General features: G+C 39.2%; 1 protein-coding gene across 1 annotated transcript; it reads right to left on the bottom strand.

The window, feature by feature from the left end:
- Positions 1–576: 576 nt before the first annotated feature.
- On the bottom strand, positions 577–21,942 carry MLYCD (malonyl-CoA decarboxylase). Its single transcript, XM_040571156.1, has 5 exons — positions 21,315–21,942; positions 14,253–14,365; positions 12,531–12,687; positions 11,937–12,086; positions 577–2,438 (listed from the first exon to the last, which is right to left on the bottom strand). The coding sequence occupies exons 1-5, from the start codon at positions 21,873–21,875 to the stop codon at positions 1,905–1,907; spliced, it is 1,515 nt and encodes a 504-aa protein (XP_040427090.1). The 5' UTR covers positions 21,876–21,942; the 3' UTR covers positions 577–1,904.
- Positions 21,943–25,243: the final 3,301 nt, after the last annotated feature.

Genomic DNA, 25,243 nt, shown 5'->3' with positions numbered 1-25,243 from the left:
TCCCCAGCTCTCAAAAACACAATGAAGGCAACCTGGAATAGGATAATTGCCACTTCTGATGACCAGCTGCTGCATAAAAATGTCTTTTTTTTTCCCCCCTCAAGAGAGTAACAGGCAGGGAATATACCCTTTCCTTTAACCACTGGTACTGTGAAATCTACCATGAACACAAGCTAGTTAACCTGGCTTTTCTCTGGTTAGAAGGTATTTATAAAAAAGATCCATGTAACGGTTACCAGTCTGGAGGATAGGATTTTTCTCTAATAATGAATATTTAAAAAAATTGTAAAACCAATTATATAATTTCATTTTAGGAGAAAGGCTAATTTCTCGTAGTAAATAAACTTACAGCTTTCTTCACTCCGGTTTTCATACATGAGCAGGGACTTTCAATTCCCTTGTATAATTCTTCTCTCAAAAACAGGAACAAGATTTGACCAGAAAGGGAAGAAATCGGTAATTATATGACAGCATCAAACTGTGCTAAGATGGTCTTACTTCTCTGGTGATACTATTATCGACGAAAGCTGTTAAGTAAATCAAGGTACACACTGAAATACACAACACATGATTTAATGAGAAATCTTGTTTTTATTGGTTTACACATCACGCCTACCGCTTCATTAAAAATAGCTCTTTATCAAGTCTTTTGTTTGAACACTTCCTTCTTGCTCATTATATTTTAGCAGACTAAAGTGCAATAATATTACATACCTGCTTCCCTGAGAAGACCTGATTTTCAAGAACATTAATGCAAGGCTTTTCTATGCTCCCAACAAAGCAGATTCAGTGAGATTTTTAGTGGGTTTGATAAAGGAAAATAGTAAGATGTTTTATGTAAGAGTGATGGAGGAAAAAAACAAAGGTATTATAGAAATAAAATTGTAGACTACTGTTTTGCTAGTATGTTTCACCCCAAAATTACTTTCATACAGTGCTTCTTTCCAGGTGCTTTGGTACTGATTTATTTATGGTAGTGGTATAACAGAGAAGCACAGCTCTTTTTGAAGCTGTGGTTTAGTGTTGTGGTTTAACCTGGCAGGCAGCTGGGCACCACGCAGCTGGTCGGTCACTCTCTCTCCAGAGTTTTTTACCTCTCTTACCCAGAAAGATAGAAGTGCGAGAACTCATGGGTTGAGATAAAGACAGTTTACCAGGTAAAGCAAAAGCCACAAGGCAAAGCAAACCAAGGAATTCAAGCAGGGCTCACTGCACGTAAAGGTTTCTTGGGGAGACGAACGCCATCGCCCTGTACATCGCCTCCTCCTCCTTTACCCCAGCTTTTACTGCTGAGCATGCCACCATATGACACGGAATATCCCTCTGGACGTGCTGGGTCTCCTGTCCTGGCTGTGTCCCCTCCCAGTTCCTTGCGCACCCCCAGCCTCCTCACCAGCTTTACAGCACGAGGGGCAGAAAAGCCTTGACTCTGGGTAGGCACTGCTCTGCAACAACTAAAACCATAGGTGTGTTATCACCACTATTTTCATCAAAAATCCAAAGCACTGGATCATACGAGCCTCTGTGAAGAAAATGAACTCTGTCCCCACCAAAAGCATGACATTTATACAGGTTTATCATCAACACAATAATGGTATTGCTCTAATATTTTCCATACAAGTCACCATTGTCTTGAAACGGACTGAGAATTTAGTCACCCTTTAATACATACCTCCAATTCATTTGTACGTAACAGATGTCTAGAACTCGTAGTGACTCAACCACAACAAATCAGACTTTGAATATATGGCAATGTAAGTAGAACAACTGATAATTTAAATAATTTTGCATCCTGCTGTGCTGACTAAATTTGATTTATAAAGGATATTCTCATGTAAATATGGACACTGTAAATTTTAAAGCTCTTCATAGGTGAAGATACCTGTTCTTAGTTCTTTTAGTACTTAGAGCTTGCTATTTTGCTGGAACTGAGACACAAAGGAAAGAACCTGTTCTGAGGCTTTAATGTGTTTTGTCCCCAGATACGCTGCACTATTACTGGCTGTATCCTCTAAGAAATATCGGTAGTTTACCATCATGCCACAAGAAGCTGCAATGCCCCGAGGGCTCGTGTCTCCCATCCAGTTTATCCGCCACAACTCAGCGCCATTCTGAAGATGAAAATTTGCTACCGGATTAAGAGCATAGCCACGATGTTTCTCTCCATACAAATACCAGGCACACAATCTCATAAGTGGCGAATGCAGTGCTTCGACTAATTTTTCTGATTTCACCCATTCACTGTTAGTTAACAGCTTTTTTAGAGTTTCAGTAGTAGAGTCCTCCGTGATCTCAGAGATTTCTTGGCGTTCTGATTCCGTAAAAAGTTCATTTCTTCCCAGTTCTTTTGTTTGTGAGGAGAGGAGACCAACAAGCCATTTTGTGAATCCAGGGATAGGCGACAGAGAAGAAAAAGCTTTTATCTGAGGAAGGTCTTTCTACAGACAAAAAGAGAAAAAAACTCATGAGTTTTGTTATGACTCACAATTAGACGTTTGAGTGAAGATGAAGGTTCTGAGAATTAACTGATACACATAGACCAAAGGGAGAAGAAAAAAAAAAATCTATCACACTGACAGTAACAGTTAAGTGACTAAAAAGCATTTGGAGCGCTAAGAAAATTTTAACACTGACTGAATTACAGTCCGCACACACCATCTATTTAAAAGTACTTACACAGTACTTACCAAACCTTATTTCTGCCTATAAAATGATAAGCCAGAACAAAACAAATGCAATCACGTACCATAAGGATGCTGTTCAGAGGAAAAAGATTTAAAAACAAATAAATCAACATGTAAGTTTTCAAAACCTTTTAAATAATTTACTTTTTAATGTTTAACTAATGAAAGACGGTTCATGATTTCATGATTTCAGTCCATGAGGAAATCAGTAGAGGTATGATGTTTGTTTTTTATTGTTGTTTTGGTGGGTTTATGTTTTATGTTTTTTGTTGTTGTTTGTTTTTTTAGGAAATAATTATTTCCTGAAGTTTTGGAAGAGGTTCTTTCTACATGCCAGCTACCTTTCATGCTATTCACTCTACGTTAGTTTTGAGGCACAATAGCAAAGAATAGAGAAGGTTGTTAAACTCACTCTTACTTGGTTTTAACAAAACTGATATCAGAAGTCAACCCTATTCAAGGAGCAGGGGGACAAGGAACTGAGATAAGCCGCTGATGAGGTGGAACAACCACTGTGTTTTAATTACTGTTCATAAAGGAGGCAGTGGTAAGAACAGAGACATTTATCAGCATTACAGAAGCATCTTAATGTCAACGGAAAATTGTCTTTAAATGACTACAAACCACATTTTGTTCTACTTTAAGCATTTCCCAGATAACCATTAAAAAGTCATCATCGCTTAGACGCTATCTTATGCTAGCAAATGTTAATGGCATGCATGCTGCTACGGCGCCTGAACTGCACCTGCACTGCTGCAGCCTCAGGTACCACTGTGCTCCGCACACCGCTGCTGTCTGTGGTCTGTTTTGTGAGGATACAGAAGCCAGGAGAAGCAGACGTGCCATATTCCCATTACGAGTTGCAGCACTAAGCCCTGCAATGTTCCTAATAGCTTCAATAATTGAAATAATACTCGGCTGGTTATTTACATCTTTTTCATTTCCACATGGAGCTTCCCAAATAGCATACTGCTATTCTGATGGCTTCCAGCACCACGATACAGACAGTCATCTCAGACCTACCATCTCCTCAGTTTTATGAGTTACAACTGCATAAACTGACTAACCTCACCACCTCCCCTCATCTGAAGTTCATTAAATAGAACACAGGTACATAAGGCAAAGAATTCTTTGGGGAACAGACAGGAACAAGATCAGGAGACAGACGTTACAAAAAATCATCCCATTTCATCTCCTTGGAGAACTGGATAAAGCAAAAAGCAAATTATTTAATAAAAACACTCATTTCTGTATCACATTGAACAAAACAAGCATTTCTGTAATCAGAGAGCCCGGGAGATCCTGGCTGGGTCATATTCCCAACAACTACAGCTACCACAGTCAGAGTGCAGTATTACTGAGGCGTTGATCTCTGACTTTTTCAAGTCTCCACTCAAGGACATGAAAATATTTTATTTTGAGAGTCATTCTGAAGCGTGTGTTTGTAGCAAGATTCGTGCAGTACAACTACAAGGTTTCACTGCATTTGGATTTCATAAAAGAAAAAGCATTCTTTGGAAATTGATTGAAAGAGTTGTCTGTTGAAGGTAATTTCTGGTGATATCTTAGCATCTCTTTCCACAATTTTAGAGAATATGGCATTTATAAAGCAAAACAGTTTATTATGGTTGTGTTATTTCTTACTGCAAACCATGGCCACATAAGATATTAATATAGCAAATATGTTTTAATTAAAAAATATTCCTTGGAGTAGACAGTTCAACATTTTTAGGAAAGTTTCCCCTCTGCCTTTGAAAAAAGGAGTAATGACCATGGTAAACTAAAATATGTATGTATATGTTTGAAAATGAAAAAGAAAATGAAAAAGAAGAAGGTTGTTAGAGGCTATCTTTCTCTAGGCAGGAATTCAAGGAATACAGGATGTGTTTCTTTTGACCCCAAAATGGGATTATATTCCTTAAAGATTTTCCTTTTTTTTTTTTCCCCTGATTATATTATTTCATCCTATAAAAAGTAGTGCCTTTGAGAACACATTGCTTAGGTTTTTGATGTGTTCTTCACAGATGTTTGGGGTTAAAACCTGAGAGAGGAAGATGGAAGGTAGTGTTGAAATTTGGGAAGCTGAAATTATTCTTTTCTGGTTAAAAGGAAAAACTGGACCGAGAGAAAATGCTGCTTACCAGAAAGTGAAATCTAGAAGTCTTCTGCACTACCTCTATGAAAGTGCAGTATTTGAAAATACTGTTTTGGTACTGAACAGAACTAAAACTAATGGCTCTTCACACAACGTTCCCTATGCTTACGTAGGGTAAAAATTCTGATCTCATCTCCCAGTTTGCAGAGGTGAGAGGGTAACGCAACATCCACTATGATGAAACAAGTGGATGATTTCTTCCCATACCTGTGTCTTAATACTAACCACTACAAAGTTCCTAATTAAGTACTGCCATTTCGCTTTCTTATGATGTTGACTGCTCTTTATTTATCATTCACTTCCAGGAGCGACCTGCTCACCAAACCCAACGCAAAAATATTTATCAGGAAGTTGGTAGCTCCTGCTCTATTAATAGATAGAAAATGGATTTATTTATTTAACTTCTTAGGACAGATAAGACATAGGAAAGTGACCCCATTTTGAAGCTACAGTACAGACTATTACATATCTGATAAATTCTTGAGTGTAGGAGCTTATCTTAGCCGGCCACTTCTTGTAAAAATAAATAGATGCAGTGAAGTGTGCACATTTATGTTGTTGCTAAATTGATGTGATAGTTTCTAAGACTATTGGTGGAGATCCATTAATGTTTATTTTCTTGTCAGAAACCCACACACCATTAAGAAGCAGCTGCTCATTTTGTTTTGGAGTGGATTTTTCGTTTTGACTGTCTTTTAGTTTTGGGGCTTTTTTTTTTTTTTTTTTAATTGCAGAAGCATGCAGATTTCTCCTATTATCTAAAACTCATCTGAAACTGTCTTGCACTCTGAAAGCTGTAGTCCAAGGTCACATTTTTCATCAATGAAAGCAAAGCCTGTTTTGGAAATCATAATCTCCCCAGGTCACCTAGATCAAATTAAGGTAGCAATTATCAACAGTCCAACCAGAAAGCTAAAATCTGCCACCAATTGTTAAGCATTCTATTGAGTCGCATAGTAGCTATCAGTTTTCTCCCCCAAATGCCACAGGCTATAAAATTCTAAGCAGTTTTCTCAAAGGCTCCACCAGTTATCTGTGTCTGTCATCTGTGGACTGAATTGCTATGATGTACCTTCTGCAGAGCTGCAGACCACTTAGATCAGCTATAAAAACATTCTGAATTAAATGTCTGCCTAATGAGAAATCTGTCTGTCTACTCTTTTGCCAGCACCTATCAGCTTGCTAGAAAGGCATCTGCCTGCTTGTTTTCTAGCACCCACTGTTTTTTTTCTTTAAACTAGTTTTCTGAGATTGTTTCAGAATCCATTTCATTTCCAGTAGCAACCCAAGCTTAAATATAAGAAATAGAAGAGATTATTTAAGCTGTCTGCTCCCTGCCTTACATATATATAAAGCATAGCCAAGAACGAACATGTAGCCTACTCTCAGATCTGCATAGGGAGAACTGGGACTAAAGTACCATCAGTGGATGAATGAATTCATCCCACTCCTTGCCCCAAAATAATCCAAAAGGCACATACTTAGAAAACAACAGAAGTGTGTTTACAAAACCCTTTAAATTACTTGTGTAACAAACTTTCATCAAGCAACTACCAAAAAAAGCCATATTTAGAGCAGCACACTGTCGCCCAGTATTTCCTTTGTACATGACACAAGCTCCTTCCCTGAGGCCCTGTTATTCTCCCCGTTATATCCCTCCCTTTTACCCAATTGTATTACAATACCTGTGGCAGACGCCAAATCGTAATGACCATGCAGAGATTAAGGATTCAACCTACTGAATGTGCGCATATAAAGAGAGGAAAATGAGGACCCATTTCTGTGACTCAACTTCACATGTCCTCCAGCTGCTTAAGTTAGTGCAGGACTCAAAGGGGGGGCCGTTGGCTTCTGTGCAGAGCCTCAGACTAACCGTGCTTAACACCGAGGGTTGTAATCCTCACCAGAGCCTCTACTGCTGCACTTTCCCCGAATGGTCCTAATAAAAATACATTTGCAAGAAATATTTTCACGAGGCAAGCTGTGATAGACAGTCTTTGAAGGTGAGCAGTGCTACCCTATATAAGTCAGCAATGTACGTAACTGGTTCAGGAGAATTAGCAAGAAGCTTTCTAAAACTTAAGGTCTAAATTGCCCGTTAATGAGATTTTCTTTTAAGGAATCTGGTACTAACTGAATTTATAGACATAACTTTATAGCGTAGATACCGTCTAGTTCAATGTTTCAGTACAGTTTTCAAAAGTCTTCCCAAATACAGGCTTCGTTGGGGAGGGGGAAAGAATGGCTATTAGCATGTTTCTAACTTAGTGCATGTCTTTTTCTGATCCAGTGATACACATTCATGACATGCCCGATTCAGAGCTTTTCTTATGAGGAATGACAGATGAGAATACAGTTTTGAGGTTAAAAAGACATTTACAAGTGGAAGTGTCAGAGCAGGTTAAGCTAAGGCAAAGTCAGATAAAGGATTTTTACTAGAAGGTAAAAAAGTTTTAAGAGTTTGCAGTGTCTTGGGAAAGTTTGAATTGGATAACACTCTGCAGATCAAACAGAGGTCCACAGAAGTTAATTCAAACAAATATCAAGTTACAAAAGTGTATTAAGCATCAACTGCTCACATACAATGAACAACAAAATCCTCATGTCCTTCAAATGCTCTCTGCAAAGTATTTTTTTAATTTGTTAATTTAAAGACAGGCTCAACATACATAACCTACAACACCTGAACATTTAGCAGTGCTCTAAGGAGAGATTTGTTTATTCCAAAGCAATGCAAAGGTTACAGAAAAAAATATTTTCCTACCAGAGACCTTATCTATTTTTTTTACAAAGGCAGCTGCAAGCTTAATGAGATGTAATTTCTGATACTAACAAGATTTTTTTTTTTGCTGAGACTACATTGTTTCAGCTGCTGTCACCAAGTCAACTCAGCACTATTGTTATGTCATGTGTGCCTTCTCAAGTAAGTGACTATTATGCTGCTGCAAAGAATTATGTTCAATCTGAACATACACAACCTTGGAAAGTCCTTTACTTAGACCCGACCAGAGAGAAAGAGTGCACATGCATGCAATTTAATGCACTGAAGTGGGACTTTCAGAGGAGGGTAAAACAGGCTGCCAAGAGCAGTGCCGATCACACGCCCTGCCTTTGCCTTGAACCTAACTGCAGTGTAAGTATTTCACACTGTAAGTATTTTGAAGCTGAAATGCACACAGCTTCTCTCCTCTGAAAGGTGAAGTCCACTGAAGCAAGTCACCACATTTACAAGGAAAGCTGAATGAGTAGGCATCACAGAAGTACATTAAGTAATTCCTCACCCCAAACACTGATAACAACAGCATGAGAACTTAGAGTCACTTCACAGATGGGAAATAGGTAATGGGAAATGGTTCTCGCAGATTTCCAGGCAACAAATTCAAGAACTCTGCTCTGGAATGAAGAGGAAGAAAGGAAGAATTGGGAAGATAAGAAAAAAATATCAAAGAAGTGAAAAATAATATTAGAGAACCATATCCATCATGGATAAACAGTCCTGGATTATCCTTCCTCTCTCTAGCTCTGTTCAGCCCTACAACGGCACCCCAAGACGACAAGGAACGGTGGTTGTTACAGATGTAAAACAGCCTTTAACTTGGCCTTTCATTAAAATCACTGTACATTTCCAACAGATTGGGGCTTTAGGCCCTTTTTAACTCACAAATTATAGAACCAAAATAACAACACTTCCACGTGCTTGCAAGTGGTACTTCAAGCAGTTTGGGACTAAATTCTATCTTTTCACTCCAGACCTCACAAAAATTATACAGCTTGCCATCTACCTACAAGAAGGGGTCCTTTGCTGTCCAAGCTTTACAAGCTTGTCATAAAATACTACACCAAATAAGATTTCTGGAAAAAGGCATGAAATGTAACTTTACACTTGTGTAAACGCTTTCTTCATATCCATTCAGCAGAGAAACAGATCTGCAGTGGATGTGAGGTGAAGCTATCTATCTGTTCCCCCCACCTCAAAGTAAGCGAAAACCATGCTTTGATTTTGAATCAGAAATGTGCCAAAGAGTCAGGAAGAAAAAAAAGTCTTTTCTTGCGTTGTGTTCCCATCATTACTGTTATTAAAAATAGCCACAGTAACTGGGTGGGCTTTTGATTTTGTAAGACTGGTAAGACTATATGTCTGGTCAAAGAAAAATTTAAATCAATTAGCTCTAACTACAAGGTGCAGGTTAAAAATAACATTATATGAAGTTGCTCAGAAGGCACAGCGACTGATGAGTGCCATACTTTTAAATCACAATGCAGAACAAAACTTGGATTTACAATACCACCTCATTTTGACTGTTGCTATTAAAAAAAAAGTGACTGGTATCTGGCCAAATAAGCCTAATAATGCATATACAAAGATGGATCTCATCACTGTGCGATTTAAAATATTAACTCAGCTTCTGCATCTGAACTCCTACACATAAATAAGCATTCCTTTGCATTTCCAATTATATACACGTCTTACACACTGTTAATGGCCACAACAAATTACTGATTTTTTTTTCCCAAGGTTAGTGTCAAAACTACTATTTTTTTTATTTTCTTCACTTATTACACATAATGTTATTTGTTTATGAAACGTGACTCAAGAGTAACAGGCAGAGGACCAGAAACTCCGATCAAGGAATGGGACACAACAGTGCTAGTTATTTTATGCCTTAAAAAGATTCAGTAGAAGAAAAGGGCTGGAGATGCAAAGCGAATGGGGATAATGCGCGTAAAAGTTCATAATGTCAATGTAGTATAAATATGTTTGATAACAAACAATAAAACACTACATAGAAACTTTATTTATTATAATGTCAATCTTATGATAAGCAAGAAAGTAACAAAAAAATACTAAAATCTTTATCTTTCAAATGTACTTTAATCTAAAAAGGGACAGCCCCTCCCTATGCTGATTGAAAATTCTATTGCTATATGGTTAAAAAAAAGAAAACATGAAAACTGGGGGAAAATATTCTTACACACTCCCTCCTAACCATCAGTTTGACTGTTACTGCAGTTTCACGCTTCTGAGGGACATCGGTGGCTAGCCAAGTGTACTGGGTGAGGTAATAATGGGCAGAGGTGACTTACTGTCCAGATGCGAAGTCTGCAAGGCCATTAACATTTTTAGAAGTAAGACGAGATTGGGAGGATGAAATTTAACTTTAAAAGGTCTGACCTAAAGGGAAAAATCTGACCTGTAAATAAAAGCTGGTTTTGGCAGATTATTAAAGCCTACGTCAAATTGTACAATCAGATCAGGCCTCCTGAAATACTGGCCTGCGCTCCCCTTCATAAATTTTCACCTGCACTCAGCCTGATCATTTTAGGTTGACTGAAGGATGAAGAAGAATATCTGGCCTTGTTCTGAAGAGATGAGGAGATTAAAATTTCTAGCAACACACAACCAACTGTCAGTTTTTGTACTCCCAGATAGAATAAACTATATCCATGCAGCATGGAATAGCTTTGGGAATAGGAATGAGAAATAAGAGCACAGATAATAACAGTTGTTCCTGAATCACAAGAGAACAGCCTAATCCAGTTCTTAAAGGTATCTCAACCATTCTGTTTTCTATTCATCATGTATTTGACGAACAATGAAGGAGGACTGCATTTTACAGTGCTGAAACGTAGAAACTTTTGTCTTAATTACGAATAAGAAACCAATTCTTCTGTTAGACAAATCAAATTTCAGAACTTGGATCTATGTTATCAAAGCATGGTTTGTCCATTTTCCTTTGTAACCCACTCATAATTCTTCCAGTGTTGTAAGCAATTTAGTGATGGACAAATACATTGTCAATGGGGTTATTTTACGAGAGCAACTCAATTATCCAGAAATTATTTTTCAGATGTGAAAGTAGATAACTGCATGAATTTATTCCAATTTCCCCTCAGTCAAGATCAGACAGATGGCACAGCCTAATTATACCTGGACTATTGCACTTTAGACAATTAATTTGAAAGCCATTTTGAAAGCAAGAAGCAACAAAATTCAGCCAAAATATCCATTAAAAAAAAAACTTCAGGGCAGCCAGCTATGATTCAGTACTTGACTAATCAATCATTTTGTAGTAGTAGAAATTTGGTGCATCCAATTTTGAGTTATTTTTGTAAATAGAACTGAAGTTCTAAATCATTGACAATTTTCCAGGCATCATTGCTAACCCACAAGTTGGAACAATGAATACAAACACAGGCATTGACCATTACTTTGAAGTGGTATCCTTGTTAATAATTTAATACTTAAAGACTGTTAAATGAAATAATGTACTTAAAACAGAAATCTGTCTCTTTCACAGCACTCTGTATAAATGAGTTTTCATTCTTTTCTCCTGTTACTTGGAAGACGGCTCTAAAAGAACTAGTCCTAAAGCCACAAACAATAACCCTACAGCATGCCACGATACTGTATAAATTCATAGGTTTTCATAAAGTAACTGATTCCTGTAACTTTCAAGCATTCAAGACATCTTCCTATATTTTAAGGAGTGCCTGAGCAAAGAGATTTTTTTTTAATTATATATTTTTTAGCAGGCAAACGTGAACATTACACATAACTAGCAGCAATTCAGTGTAACAAACAGGAAAAATAATTCATTTTTGTAATGAAATTACTCCTACTGGAGCAGCCATTAGATTTCAAACAATAAACAATTAGGTACACTGAAAAGAGAAGATGTTGGTCAAGGCCCTGTTAACACATGCTGAACAGGAGGGCTCCTGTTTAGCGTGTGTTAACAATACTCCACCCTCTCAACTGTGGGACAACAGTGAATCTGATAATACACACATCAAACTAAAGCTAATTTATAGATATGTTCAACAGAAAAGTACTAATTTGATTTTTAAGCACCTATCCAACTGGAACGAGCATATGTCAACCAAGTATCTACACTATCTACCTCTGGCTGACATCAACCAATCGCAGAAAATGTTCTTCCAACTCTTTCCACGTTTTCAAAAGCTGTTCTGGTAAGAAGTTAAAAGTGTACCAGATCTGGCAGTTCCTCACACTGATAGATGTGAGGAAATGGAAACTAAAACAGCAATGTAAGGGGAGCACATTGGCCAAATGTTATGTTACGTGCCACACTTACCTGCAGCTCCTTTACGACCCGTTTGATGAGGTGATTCCCAAGTTCTACACCTTGCAGTCCTTGCTGAGCCAAACTGATGGAGTAGAAAATTGCTGTTGTGATTTTGTCTGCATCTTCTGTTTCTAAAGATTCCACATCTTTTACTATGGACTGGAAAACGAGAAAAAAAATCAGTTGTAGTTATTACTCTAATTATGGTGAGGGGACCTTTCTTTTTAACTTTCAAATGTATTAACACATTTTCCCACTGTTTTATTCATTATTCTCTGTGAAAAACAACAAAAATCTAATCAAAAAGTATTAAGAAGAGCTACTTATCCATTAGGAAGTGCAGGAAATAACTGTAATGGGGTTTAAAATTTTCAGAAGCAATTGTAACTGCTTTGAAGTTTTAATCTCATTTACTGTCGTTTCTTAATTTATTTCTTATCTTACTCTTCTTGCGATTGAAGAAAGCACCAAAATTTTCTGAGTATCCCTGTCATTTTTAAAAGGAAAACCAACTCTCTCAACTCCTTAAAAAATGAAACCAAACCAAGGCATACATTGTAATTTGAGCACTTTGCTGCGTACTGAATATATCAGTGACTGTACCTGGATGCTGCTGGAGATATCACTGGTTAATGCAACATGCAAGATTATCAGTGGTTCTCCTGGGATTGCACAGTGAGAAAAAAAGTAGCATCTTCTATATGGCCCAACTCGGCGCTTCAAATCAACCCAGTTTCTAACAGGATGCACAGCTTCAGAACTCAATGAGGGGAAAAGAAAAAAAAGCGTTTGTTTTTTGTTGGTTTTTTTTTTTCATTTAAAAACAAAGGTCAGCTGCCAATCCTACCAGCTCAGTACTTTTCCCACTGATATCAGCAACAAAATTCTCAGACCAAAAAAGGAGAATAAGGCTACAATTCAAAAAAGTAAAATCCATCACCAAACTGTGACAAAGTCAACTGTAAAAGCCTACTGCATACCAATACTCTCTAGCTTTGGGATATGCGCATTACAAGATTTCACTTGCGCCTTCTATTTGGTGTAGGATACCCGATTCACATGACTAAGTCACTGAATGAGTGTGAACACACTTCTAAGGAATTAGCTTTCCCAAACTACAAAGTAGAGATATGATCATCCTTGTAGAATACTTCAAAGTTTTCACAAAAAAAAAGTGAAAAAGGATTTCCAGTAATAATGCTGTCTAGCACACAACTTTAAAAGCTCTGCCTGATGCATATCTTAGAGCATTTCTACTCTTCTACTTCAACCTATTCTAAAACGTGTTTGTCACTAATACACCACCCATATACATTACAGTGTCACTTGCTTTTAAAAGTATTCAGATATTACTCCAGGGTGTTTTGTAAATTGTTATTTTGAAGATTTATGTAGTGTACTAGGCAGATACAAGAATGCAACATCTTTTATTTCAATAGGTTTTAGTAAGCTTACCAAACGCTTTAATGTATCTTGACAAACAATATATATACCTAGTTGAAATTAAATTTCTACTAGCCCTCCCACGGCCACACCTTCAAACAATCATTCAAAACATTCTTTTCTCTACTATATTTGAAAGTCTAGTATGTGTGCCAAAATAACCTGAAGATTAAGTGACATATTACAAATTTTTTTTATTTAGAAAAATCAGCTTGTATAAGACCTATTTTCTTTGCCTCATCAACATTTAAGTCACGTACTTACAAAAATTTCTTTATAGATTCATTTTTTCAAAATTTTAATATGACAAAATGCCATACAATTTAACTTTTATTGTATCATCTCCAACTTCATCACTACAATTTTGAGTATTAGACAGAAGGTCAAGAATAAGTGCTGTAGATCTGCTTTGGCAGGGGGGTTGGACCTGATTATCTCTTGAGGTCCCTTCCAACCCCTACAATTCTGTGATTCTGTGTGAATGCTTATTAAAAAAATAAAATGGGTGCTCTCTTCACATAGAGTTTACAACCACCAGTTCTGCACACCTCACCAGTTCCAACCAGGGAACCAACTCAGGGAGTGTGGCAGAGAGAGTGACTGAGAAGGATGAAAGGAAATTCATTTACTAGAAAAGACAGCTGTCTACACATGCAGCATGTATGCTGAAAGATCATAGTGTGGGACAACAGTCCCCCTTCACTGTTTAATTCAATCTTTTTAAGTGTGCTCTTAAGTGCATTAAATGCAACTACTCCTTAATTATTCTTTGCCTATGGCAAAGTATTGAAGAAGCAGTTATCTTGAAAATAGTGGATCTCTACAGTTAGATGCGTTTCATCACCACTTCACTCATGAGCATTAGGAACTTTCAGCACTTACTCGCTGATTTTCTGGAGCACTTCACAAGGTGATTGCCACGTGACCCGTTCCAAATTTAGGAACCCTGTTGAAAACCACTCCGAAAGCATGTTCTTCAGAACACCACTCATTTCCTGCACACAGAAGAAAGACGGACATATTTGCTAAGTAAGCTAGGTATAGCATACAAATGCAAGTAGAAACAACCTTAATTGCTTCAAACTACATCCTTGGGAAGTTCAAGGAAAACAATACATCTATTTGATGAAAGGCCTAACTGCTCAGCTTTTCTCACACGGGACTAAAACAACGACTGTTTACAGACAGAATGAATTTACCATCAGTAGTAAACTGCAGATAGGAAAATGGAAGATAACGCAAAACAACGTAGATAAAAAGCAAACAATAAATGCAAGTGTTTGAGTAGTCTTGACAATAAAGCAGCAGCTGCACAGGTGCTCAGATGCATTAATTTAAGTGTCACGAAACAAGTCATAGGAAATTTGATGAAAATAAGGATTTTAAATTAAAGAAAATTTTCTACCTCTGAATCTCTTCTGAGTACTCAAGTAGGTCATGCCTTAGGACGATTACCGCACTAGATCCAACAGCACTGCAGCTGCACATGCCCGCCCATTCAGGATAATGAAACAGAAAAATGCATACCTCTGACCACTATGTACCTAAAACCATAGGATTTACAGAATTTTTCTTTTAATGTCTATATAAACATGAAAAATTTTGACGAAGAAAAGCAAAAGGAGCAGCATAAAACTACAGAACTCAAAAATCACAACAGACTCGAAACAGTGTGATACTAAATTAAAGCCGACTCTAATATCGAATACTTTCAAAAAGCATTCATCATAATAATGAATTTTATATTCTGTACTAATTTCCTACTGCCTACATTATTAAAGACTTTCTGTCTAAAATTCTTTGAGTTTAGAAAGTATTCTTGAACTCAGCACAGCATGAATATTCCTTAGAGATTCTAAACCTTATTTTTCTTTCTTATTTTTGCTTTGCATATAGGACACAGTGTGATAACAGCACCACCTTACCAGCAGCCTGAGCAGAACTGTAGGCTTACCTGAAACTAACTTAATAAATTAATTCTTTGTGGGTCTTGCTCAGTAGAGCTGTCTTTAAGTTACATAATAGACTAGCTAGATGTCCTGAAAGTCTTCTGTCAAACTATACTTCCACCTGTGCTTGTATCACAAGGCAATATATGCTAATAAATGAATAAAAATAATAATAATAAAACTTCTTGCTTTTCTTTTGAAAGCTCTGAAGACTTTCAAAAATAACCGTACATCACACTGGTCAAATATCCCTTGGTGTAGTGACCACCTCCACATATTTCAGGATTGTTGGTGATTTTTTTGTTTGGTTTGTTTTTTTTTTGGTCAGGGCACAACACAAGCCAGAAAAAGTTAGCTACAGTTGTCGGAGCTGGGGTCAAACCATCAGATTCCTGCGGCTCTCCCGGCATCCACCTGCTTTTTGGAGAAGCAGCGGCACTTCCAGCTGCAGGCTAGCAGCTAGGAGGGAAAGCTGCCGATGGCTGCACTCCCACCAGTCATTTCAAGCGCACTGCTCCGCGTCTACTGGCACAACCATGGCTCAGATGGCAACGAGTGGCTTGGGAGAAGGCCAGTTATACTACGGGGAGACTGGTACAAGTGGAAAAGGCAGGAATCTGATGCATTTTGCCTCTTTGAAGCAGGTACAGGTTTAGCAAGTGCGCTCCATATGATGGACATAATGTTGCCCAGCTGAACTGAAAGTTGCTTTCCAAGATGCAGATCCTATTATTGAGCTGCTTTAGGTCCAAGGTACTCTGGTATAAAAGCCATGCAACTGTAACAAAGAAAGTGAAGCAGATGTGCTTTTGGTAATGATTTTGGCAGACAGGAATATTGTTTATGGGCAACTGTAGCTCAATTAAAATAATCTGTCGCTTGTAAATAATAATGTTTCATACAATAACAGGGCTGCATGCAGGCCAAAGAATTGTGCATACTGACAAAAATTCTTTGCGTAGGGAAACACAACATACTCTGTAGGATCCAAAATTCTGTTTAATTCAAGTCATTTTGAGCAAAATACTGAGTTGTGTTTAACATCGTAGCATACACTAAGTCACTGAAAGGTTCAATTCAAATAACAACATTCCCAAGTAAGGTTCTGCCTTTTCATAAATGTAGTTGTAAAAAAAATTATTTTAATTTCAGAGGACCTTCTAGCCATAAAATTATTGGCAATGTTTCATTAAAAAAAAAAAGTCACACATTTATTATTTAGCAGCCCAATTTTGAATGTGAGCAACAAGACATACTCAGATTAGTATTAAAAATTACCAGCTATACTTTGGTTTCTAGTAACTGTGTATAATAAATAGTGATTTGCTACAAGGTTGCAAAACACAGGCTTTCTGATCTTCACATCAGGTCCCTATTTATTGGGCAACAGATGGGAAATTTTACGAAAAAATATTTTTTTAATTAAGAAAACCAGCCTCTGATGAGGAAACTATTATTTCCATTTCCCTCTTTAACTACCAAAACAAAATATCCCTTACAATAAAAATTCATATTCACATGTTAACAAACAAATGTAATATGAAGCAGCAGCAACTAACACTCCATGCAGATCAAGCAGACAGCTCAGTTACCATCAGTAGCTGGCCAGCTGTCTCGTGTTTTATATTGTTGGATGTCTTAATCTTTTTTATTATTATTTTAATTTTCCCTCTTTTGGGGCATCATTTTTGCTCAATTGCACAATGATTACAGTGTACGCAAGTGTTTTCAAGTGACTTTATCACCTGTACATGTTATTTAATATACTCTACTGAACAAAATATTAATGCTTTATCAACTACAATCAAACAGTCCAAGCTGTTTCTGCACTGATATGCTTGGAGGAAATACAAAAGTGTTTTATATTCACACCACAGTAGTGGGTAATCCTTGTTTTAATAGGCCTTTCAAACCACAAAGTAAGAACTAAGACTATCTAAGAAATATTTTGGACTGGGCAAAACCAAAATCCCAGCCGGCCATATAACGCATTCTATAATTTCCCTCCAGCATCATGAAGATCCATTCGATTTTATTTCCACATTTCGTTTTCAATGCAGATACAAATACACAGGTTATAAAACTCTTGCTGCAAGTTTGCTTTTATGTATGTTAGAATTTAAATCAAATCTACAGTAACTGAACGGCTAGAGATGCCTTTTGATAGGTAAATACCAAACACTTTATTTTTTTCATGGAAAAACTTTTAACTTTTGGTTGTTTCTCTAGATAAGGGCTGCTTAGATCTTTAAAGGCAACTGCTTCAATATTCGGAGTGAACATTGGTGCCCTTGTCAAGGAGACTACAGTTATTTCAAGTCAATAAAATTGTGCGAAATACGTACAAATAAATACATCCTTCTGTGGACGTATGTAGGTAAAACACCTATTGCCACAAATATCTCCTCTCCCCAGATAGTCATGTACAGCCTACGTACCAAAAAATTCTCCCCAGAAGTCCAATTTCTCCACGAATATTTAAAACCATTTTCCCTGATTATATGTAGTGTTCAAACCTTTGAGACAATTAAGAAAAAATAATAATTCAAGAAAATATGTAACTTTAGATCCTTGTATTTATGAGTGGCTGCTATGAGGGGAAAAAAAAAAGTCAAAACAACTGTGAGATTCTTCCTTTTTTCTAGTAAACAAATATGAGAACCACAGTATTGCAGATACATCTTAACTACTGCTTAATTATGGAACCAGGCTTATTTATAAAAATTCTTTTTCCATTATTTCTTGCCAGCAACTTGAACTTTCAACTGACTTTTTCCTAAATCATATAGAAAGATGAAGAAAATTCAAACTGCAATAGATCACTGTTTGCTACCAAGGATAACGTTATGAATTCTTCACCAGAGTCTATATTTCAAATGCCAGAACTGAGAAAACAAGAAAAATATTAAAAAAAAAAAAAAAGAAAAACACCTCTCAGTGGGAAAGAGCTGGGGCAGAAAAAGAAGTAATGTACCTGGGAGCGCTACCCTCAAACGAGAGGGTTTCAGCAAATTTCATGCTGAGCATTGTAAGGGGGAGGCATCAGAAAATTAACTCGTGTATCAAGACACCAGAAAACGTGCACGGCCTGTGGTGGAAGGCAGGTTAACACATAAAAAGATCAGAAGAGAGACAGGGAAAAATTCCAAACAGCATCATGAAAAAGAATTGTGCCCAGCTACACTGTAATTTAACTTTTCAAAGAATGCCTTCTGACACTACTGGTTTTTGGAAATGGTCATTGTAACATTATCCATAAGGCTTATGATAGTAACAACGGAGCCATATGTTTAACAGAAAAGAAAACCCACCTCTGGGACATGTTATGAAAAAAAAAATTCTTTTCAATACATCTTCTATGTATTTTTGGTGGACTCCTTAGGAAAGAGGCTGCACGGCTTCAAAAATACAGTTTACTGCTAATTTTTGCCATCTGATTATCAACAGCTCATCGCCTTTTAAACATCCACAGAAAGACACTGACTATGTCATAACAACTTGTCACTGAAAGTACCAATAATTTTCTCTGTCTTGCTCTAGGTGACAGTTTTGCGTTATAATAATGAAATTAAATATGAACTGAACCTTGCTTACAGCACGTGCCTTTTCTTTGTGCAGCATGCCATTTTAAGCATTTCCAACACATTGTTCAGAGTTTATGTTAAGGATCTATGGAGGTCTTCCAGTAAGGCAGTCACCATTCTTCTCCGTTTCTTACAAATGAGCCTTTCTAACCCAATTTGCCTTACGCTGGATCCTGACAGATAAGACACAGAATTTTTCTATGACTTCTGATTTAATGGACACTGCTAATACAGTTCAGTGACCTCAGTGCTCTGAGCCTTCCACAACTCTAATAATGAGACGCCATTTGGAGAGCAGAGCAGCGATGCATATATCACACAGTACATAAAATCAGAGTAACTTAAGCAAACGTATTTCTTCACTTAAGTTTAGTTGATGTTTAAGGTAAAAAGTAATTTATGAAAGAGGCAACTGAAAGCTTTATGAAGGTGTCTATACTCAGGAGTAACTAAAAGACAACACTGCCCTGGTTTGCAGAGCTTCATCTACTGTGTTAATGATTCAAGAACAATGACATTAATGGAGAAACAATCGCCAGGTATTTTGCATCTTGTTGGTCTAAAAATATATTTTAAGAAATTTAGATTGACAAGAGTTCATCATATGTAATGATGATACTGCAGGATTTACTATCCATCCCTAATTCCAGAGCTTCTCTATACTTTTTTCATCTCTTTCTTGTAGTGAGGGAATCCAGTCAAGAGCCACTCTAAAACCGTCCACTAAAAGATCATAAGATACATCTTGTATCATGAGAACCCTTCTCTACTCAAGACTTAAATCCTTTATTAAATAGAAAAAAAAAACAATAATCCCCACTTCAAAAATAGCCTGAATATTGTGCCGTATCGATTTCTCTATTCTTGACATTTAACCTCAGAACGGGTAATTCATTAATGCACACCTACATCTTGAGTTGTCAAAATAAATACGCACACCTGCACACAACTTCTTGATAACCCACTTGAGCTGACCACCTGCTAGTAACCAGCTCCACTGTAGAGACAGTCAAAACTTCCCACGGGCTGGGTACTCCCTTAATAGTCCCTAGTTATTCCTATGGTTGCTTGCTATAGAAGCAAGTAGATTTTAAAGGCCGAGCAATTCAGAAGCAAGACCTAACTTTTCCCAGACAAACTAGCAAGAAGAGTGGAGTAACACATAGCTTCATGTCTGGGTTGTTGCGGAAAACAGATCAGACTAACATAAATGAACCTCCACATTGAAAAGATGCAGTATCTGAAGTAAATTCTCACAGCCAAAATGGTCACAAATAAAAAAAAAAAAAACAAGGCAAACCAGTTCTAGCTTAAGCTTTCCTGGCTATGCGTTACTTACCGCCACCTCTCACTTTAGCCCATATTACATTTGAAAAATAAAACTTACCAACAAGTGCAAAAAAAGGCTGCAAGAACAGATTTGGAGAACTAAGCACAGTCATATGACAACACCAAACCTTTCAAAAATGTTTTGAGAAGAACCCTTTTATTGAAGCTTCAGTTTTGCAGACAATATTCTCCTACTTTCAAATGGGTTTAGCGTGTTTCTAACATTACATATTATTTGCTGCACATTCAGATGTTTTATGCATTTCTGTTTTGCTAATTTTACAAATTCAGCCTGGTTTTACCAATTCTGTTACTACTTCAGTCATGTGTTGACCACATTTCATTCAATTATCTCTTTTTCCAGCAAAATCAGGAACTCACGACTGACATCAAAAACATCCTTTTCTTAACAAACTTAACTTGGATCTAAACGTAGACAAGTTTTAGTCAGTACATGTGACCAACTCATTGTCTTTGTCTTTCTTCCAGAGAGAATCTTCATTGCCTTCACAAAGTCCTGTCACTGCCCGCCACTGCTGGCTGCTACGCTGTTCTTTCTTCCACGGTCACTACACCTTGCTGCACCATATAATCATGGTGGATGCTCCACCTCACCCATTTTCTACGCAGTACTGAACCGAGCCACGACAGAACTCCTTTCTCCTGTTGATATTCTTCACCATTAGCACGGCTGCTATGTCACTTGCGACCCTATACCAGGCTCAGAAGTCACATCACTTCTGTGATAAGTGTCTGGCGCAGCATGACACCGCCTGGCAGTTGGAACATCAGCCACACTGTGTCATGCTGTGGTAGCGTGGCCCTTCCTCCAGTGCCCTAAAGCTAGCCCACAGTAGCTCGCAGCCCAGGTTCCCGCTGGAGAGGCCGTTACTTCACACCACCAGCCGCTCCCTTCCTGCCAGGCTGAGCTCCGTCACCAAAGCCGGCTCCTGTTGGTGCCATGGCCTCCGGGAAGGAGCTTTGCTCTGTTACACCAGTGAAGTGGGATCACAGGACGCCCCACACCACATCCCCTCGAGCCTCCCCCGACTCATTTTGGGGACCCCCGGCCCAGCCCTCACCTTGACGTGAGGCCCATCCACCGCCTTTGCCGCCAGCCCCTCCACCAGGTCGCCCCTCAGCTCCACCAGGAAGCGCAGCCCGCCCTCGAGGCGCCCCAGGTGCTGGAAGAGCGCCCGGTAGCGGGGGGTCAGGTAATAGCGGAGCCGGTCCTCGGCCTGCAGCAGGGCCCCCTGCTCCCTCTCCTGCTCCCGGGCCTGCAGCACCTTGGCGCTGAACTCCGCCACCCGGCCGTGATCGGCGCCGAAGTCGCGGGCCAGGCAGCCGAGCAGCTCGGCCCTGCGCGACCCGGCCTCCAGGCCGCGGTAGTACCGCACGAACTCCGCGCTGCGCCGCTCCGCCGGCGGCGGCGCCTTCTCCTTGGTCTCGTAGGGCGGCAGCAGCGGCACGGAGCGGCTCAGCACCTCCTCCATGCTTGCGCCGCCACGCTCGGAGACGGAGCCCGCCGAGGACTGACCCCTCCACGGCCCGGCCGCCCTCAAAACCCGACGGAGGCTCCGCGGCACCGCCCAAGGCTCGAGGCGGGGCCCGAGGCGGCTTAGCCCCCGCCGCAGCCCGCGCATCGCCGCTCCTCACACGGCCGCCGCCCGGGCCAGGCCGCGGCACCGCCCACGGAGCTGCGTCGGGCGCGCTGATTGGCTGGCGTCGCAGCCCCCACCAATCGGAGGCGAGAAGGAGAAGCGCAGGAGAGTGTGGCAAGGGGTGGAGGGGCGCTGCCGCCGCCATTTTGAGAGTGGCGCGCAGGGGAGCGGACTTCCTCTTTCAGAGGTGTTACGTGGCTCGCCTTCATCGCACAAAGCTTTTCTCGCCCTCCTTTCTTCACTGAAAGGGTGGTGAGGCACTGGAACAGGTTGCCCGGAGGATGTGGCTGCCCCATCCCTGGAGGTGTTCAAGGCCAGGCTGGATGGGGCCTTGGCCAACCTGATCCAGTGGGTGGTGTCCCTGCCTATGGCAGGGGCTTGGAGTCAAGAAGATCTTCGAGGTCCCTTCCAACCCAAGCCATTTTAGGATTCTATGATTCTAGCCTTCGCTGTACAGCCTAATGGTTCCTATTCTTTTTTCACCTGTTGCTCCCGTTTTCCATGCGCACACTGCTGTTTCCCTCCCGGCTCCTCCATACCCAGTGCATGAGCTAATTGTGCTTTAGGCCAAGCTCCATGGTGAGCCAAAGACCCTGACAACAAAACTTTGTTTGGCAACATGGATAATGCTGATTTAAGACTGGCAACATCTAAAACCGCATGTCCACAAGGTCTTAAGGGAGTTAACCTGTTTGGGCTCCTGGAAGACTGCCAGCTTGAGTGGCTGAGCAATGTGGGTACAAGGGTTATTTCGTAGTCCCAGGACATCTGGGCCAGGCCTGATGACATATTTTCAGTCTGAAATAAGTGCATGAGATTGCGCAAATTCAGTTTTGTAATTTGAGGATGTAGTCCTGAAAGCAGTGTGCCCTCTGGAACCTGTAAAAAAGCCTCCAGTGGTAAACCCAAAAATCCTCTTTGGGAGGAGTGTGACAGGACTCTTTATGAACTAAGTTAAATGTGTACATGCTGCTTATGGGTTTTATACGTCCAGTTTTTAAAGATGTATTTGTTTCTGACATTCCATATGCTCTATCCTTATTACTATGACATGCCCATTAAACCAAGAAAAACATGTAGGTCAGATTGTTGTCAGTGAGATTAGGACTGACCAGCAATTGTCCTCACTTTGGGAAACATAAGGATTCTTGATTCTCCACAGCTGAAGAATTGAAAACAGTATCAAGCCCTCTCTACCAGTGAACAGAGAAACATAAAAATAGCACCACTACTTGTGTGAAGTATAATTAAAATGTTCTAGAATAATATTCTAGAGCTCCCAAGAAAAAAAATAACAATAAAAAAAAATGAAGTGATGTCAGCAGTGTAGCACTGGGAAACTGAGGGTCATAAGATAAGCTTAGATACCGTTAAGAGAGGGAAATATGACTCAGAAGGATTACAATATATGAAAAATACTTTCTAAAAAAATCCAGAGGCAATGACTTACATTTCAGAAATTCCCTTAACAACTTTATAACTTCATTTTCAGTAAAAGTAAAAACCCTCAAACGTTGGCTGGTTACTCCTTCTGTTTCTCCTCTAAATGAAACAGGCTGTCAAAGCCAGCTTCTGTCTATGTCAGATTCACACACTAATATTTTCCAAAAGGGAGGAATTCCGAGACTTTCACCAGTTAACATGATGATATTTTCACACGCACTGTTTAGAAACATTGATGCTGCGGTTTTAAATGGGTACCCATTAGCTGGGCACAACTTTTTCCACATGAAAACTAAAATAAACCATTATTCATCAATGCTCCATAATGAGAGGTGGAAAGATTTTTTTTTATTATTTAATTTTATTTTATTTTGTTTTATTTTATTTTATTATTTTTATATTTTTTTTTACATCAGGGTGGCTAGAAATTGAACATATTCTTCTGTATGCTTGATAGTTATCTTTAAACTGCTGTATTTGTTTGTCAGATACGTGATCATGTAATAAACCTCTTTACAACCCATGATGCAGATTTTGTTAATGTAAGCCTAAAATTTGTGCCAGAAGACTGCTTGTGCCTAGTTAGTCTTTCTGACTGTTCTTGGTAGTGCACATCAGCTTCTGAAAATGGTATTACAAAACGGTTACTTCTGCCTCATCAGCCAGAAAACCTAAAGACTTATGCACATAGGTAACTACAGGAAGACATGCCTCCTTAGTGTCTCAGGACACTTGTGTATCTATGGGTAAAATAAATTAAATCAAAGTATTAAGGTATTTACAAAAATATAGGAAGCCTTACACACCAATTCAGTTTCTGTGTGATTCAATGATTCCTAGAAACTTTAGGAAGCTCAAGACAGAAGTGTTAATAAAGGGAGGGTGGTGGTATAAGTTGAAGGCTTCCTTACAACCTCCCAAGAAACAGCATTTCTTAGGATCTACTCCAGTATTTCTGGCTTTTAAAAATCCTACACAGAAATCCATTTTGACGACCTTCTCGGACTGGCCTTGGTTATTCTTGAAATAACATAATTCTCTTGTATAACCTACAGGCAATTAAAAACTAGCTACCTAGTTGATCTGCAAGAAAATACAGTGTGATGTAAGATATAAGGCTTTGTGAGGTAATAGATTTCTTTTGAAATCTTCTATTACTTCTTTTGTCCCCTGGGAAAACTATTATCATTGTCAGCTGCTGCTTCAAAAATGAAAATAGGTCTCTTTCTGTCAGGGCCTGAGGGCACTAATGGAGATTAAGGGGCCTGACCAGCTTCACCTGGGGCCTCCTCTCACACCCTGCCATGGCCCTCGGAGCCCCATTTTGACTCAGCCTGGAGTGTTTCAGACTTTTTCTGAACTAAGTTGTAGGAGCATAGGTCTCCAGCTCAGGCAGAACCCTGCCTGTGCCTGGCCGCGGGCCTCACTGATTCCTATCTGCATCACCACTTCCTGGCCTGGCTTTGGACTGCCACCATGGGCCTACCTAGCGGTTACTGTCCTGTGTCTGACTCTGGTTGCTGTTGCGAGGTCTGATTCTGACTCATGCCCCTGGCTTGACTTTACATGTTGTATTTACATGTTGATCTGGCCTCTTGGTTGAAGGAGGCTGCTAGCGAGGCCTGCCCTGCACACCCTGCTCAGGTGGCGGGGCTCCTACTGGCCATAGCTCCTTGGCCTGTAGGCAGCAGCCAACCCCTGCTGCTTCAAGAACTTGCCTTCCTTGAAATAACAAAGACTTTGCTAAACTTGGGATACTTGGAAATTAATTTAAGATAGTCTTAAAAAGTGAAGTATTTTCTTGGCTTTGTTGAAATATATATATATATTATCAGAAAGCTGGAGATTGAAAGAGACTAATTATACTTTAGTAATTGTAACTTTTGTCTCCAAGCAAAATGAGAAGC

This window comes from Cygnus olor, chromosome 12 (genome assembly GCF_009769625.2).
Source record: "Cygnus olor isolate bCygOlo1 chromosome 12, bCygOlo1.pri.v2, whole genome shotgun sequence".
Lineage (NCBI taxonomy): Eukaryota > Metazoa > Chordata > Aves > Anseriformes > Anatidae > Cygnus > Cygnus olor.
This window is presented reverse-complemented; position numbering and strand designations above follow the sequence as displayed.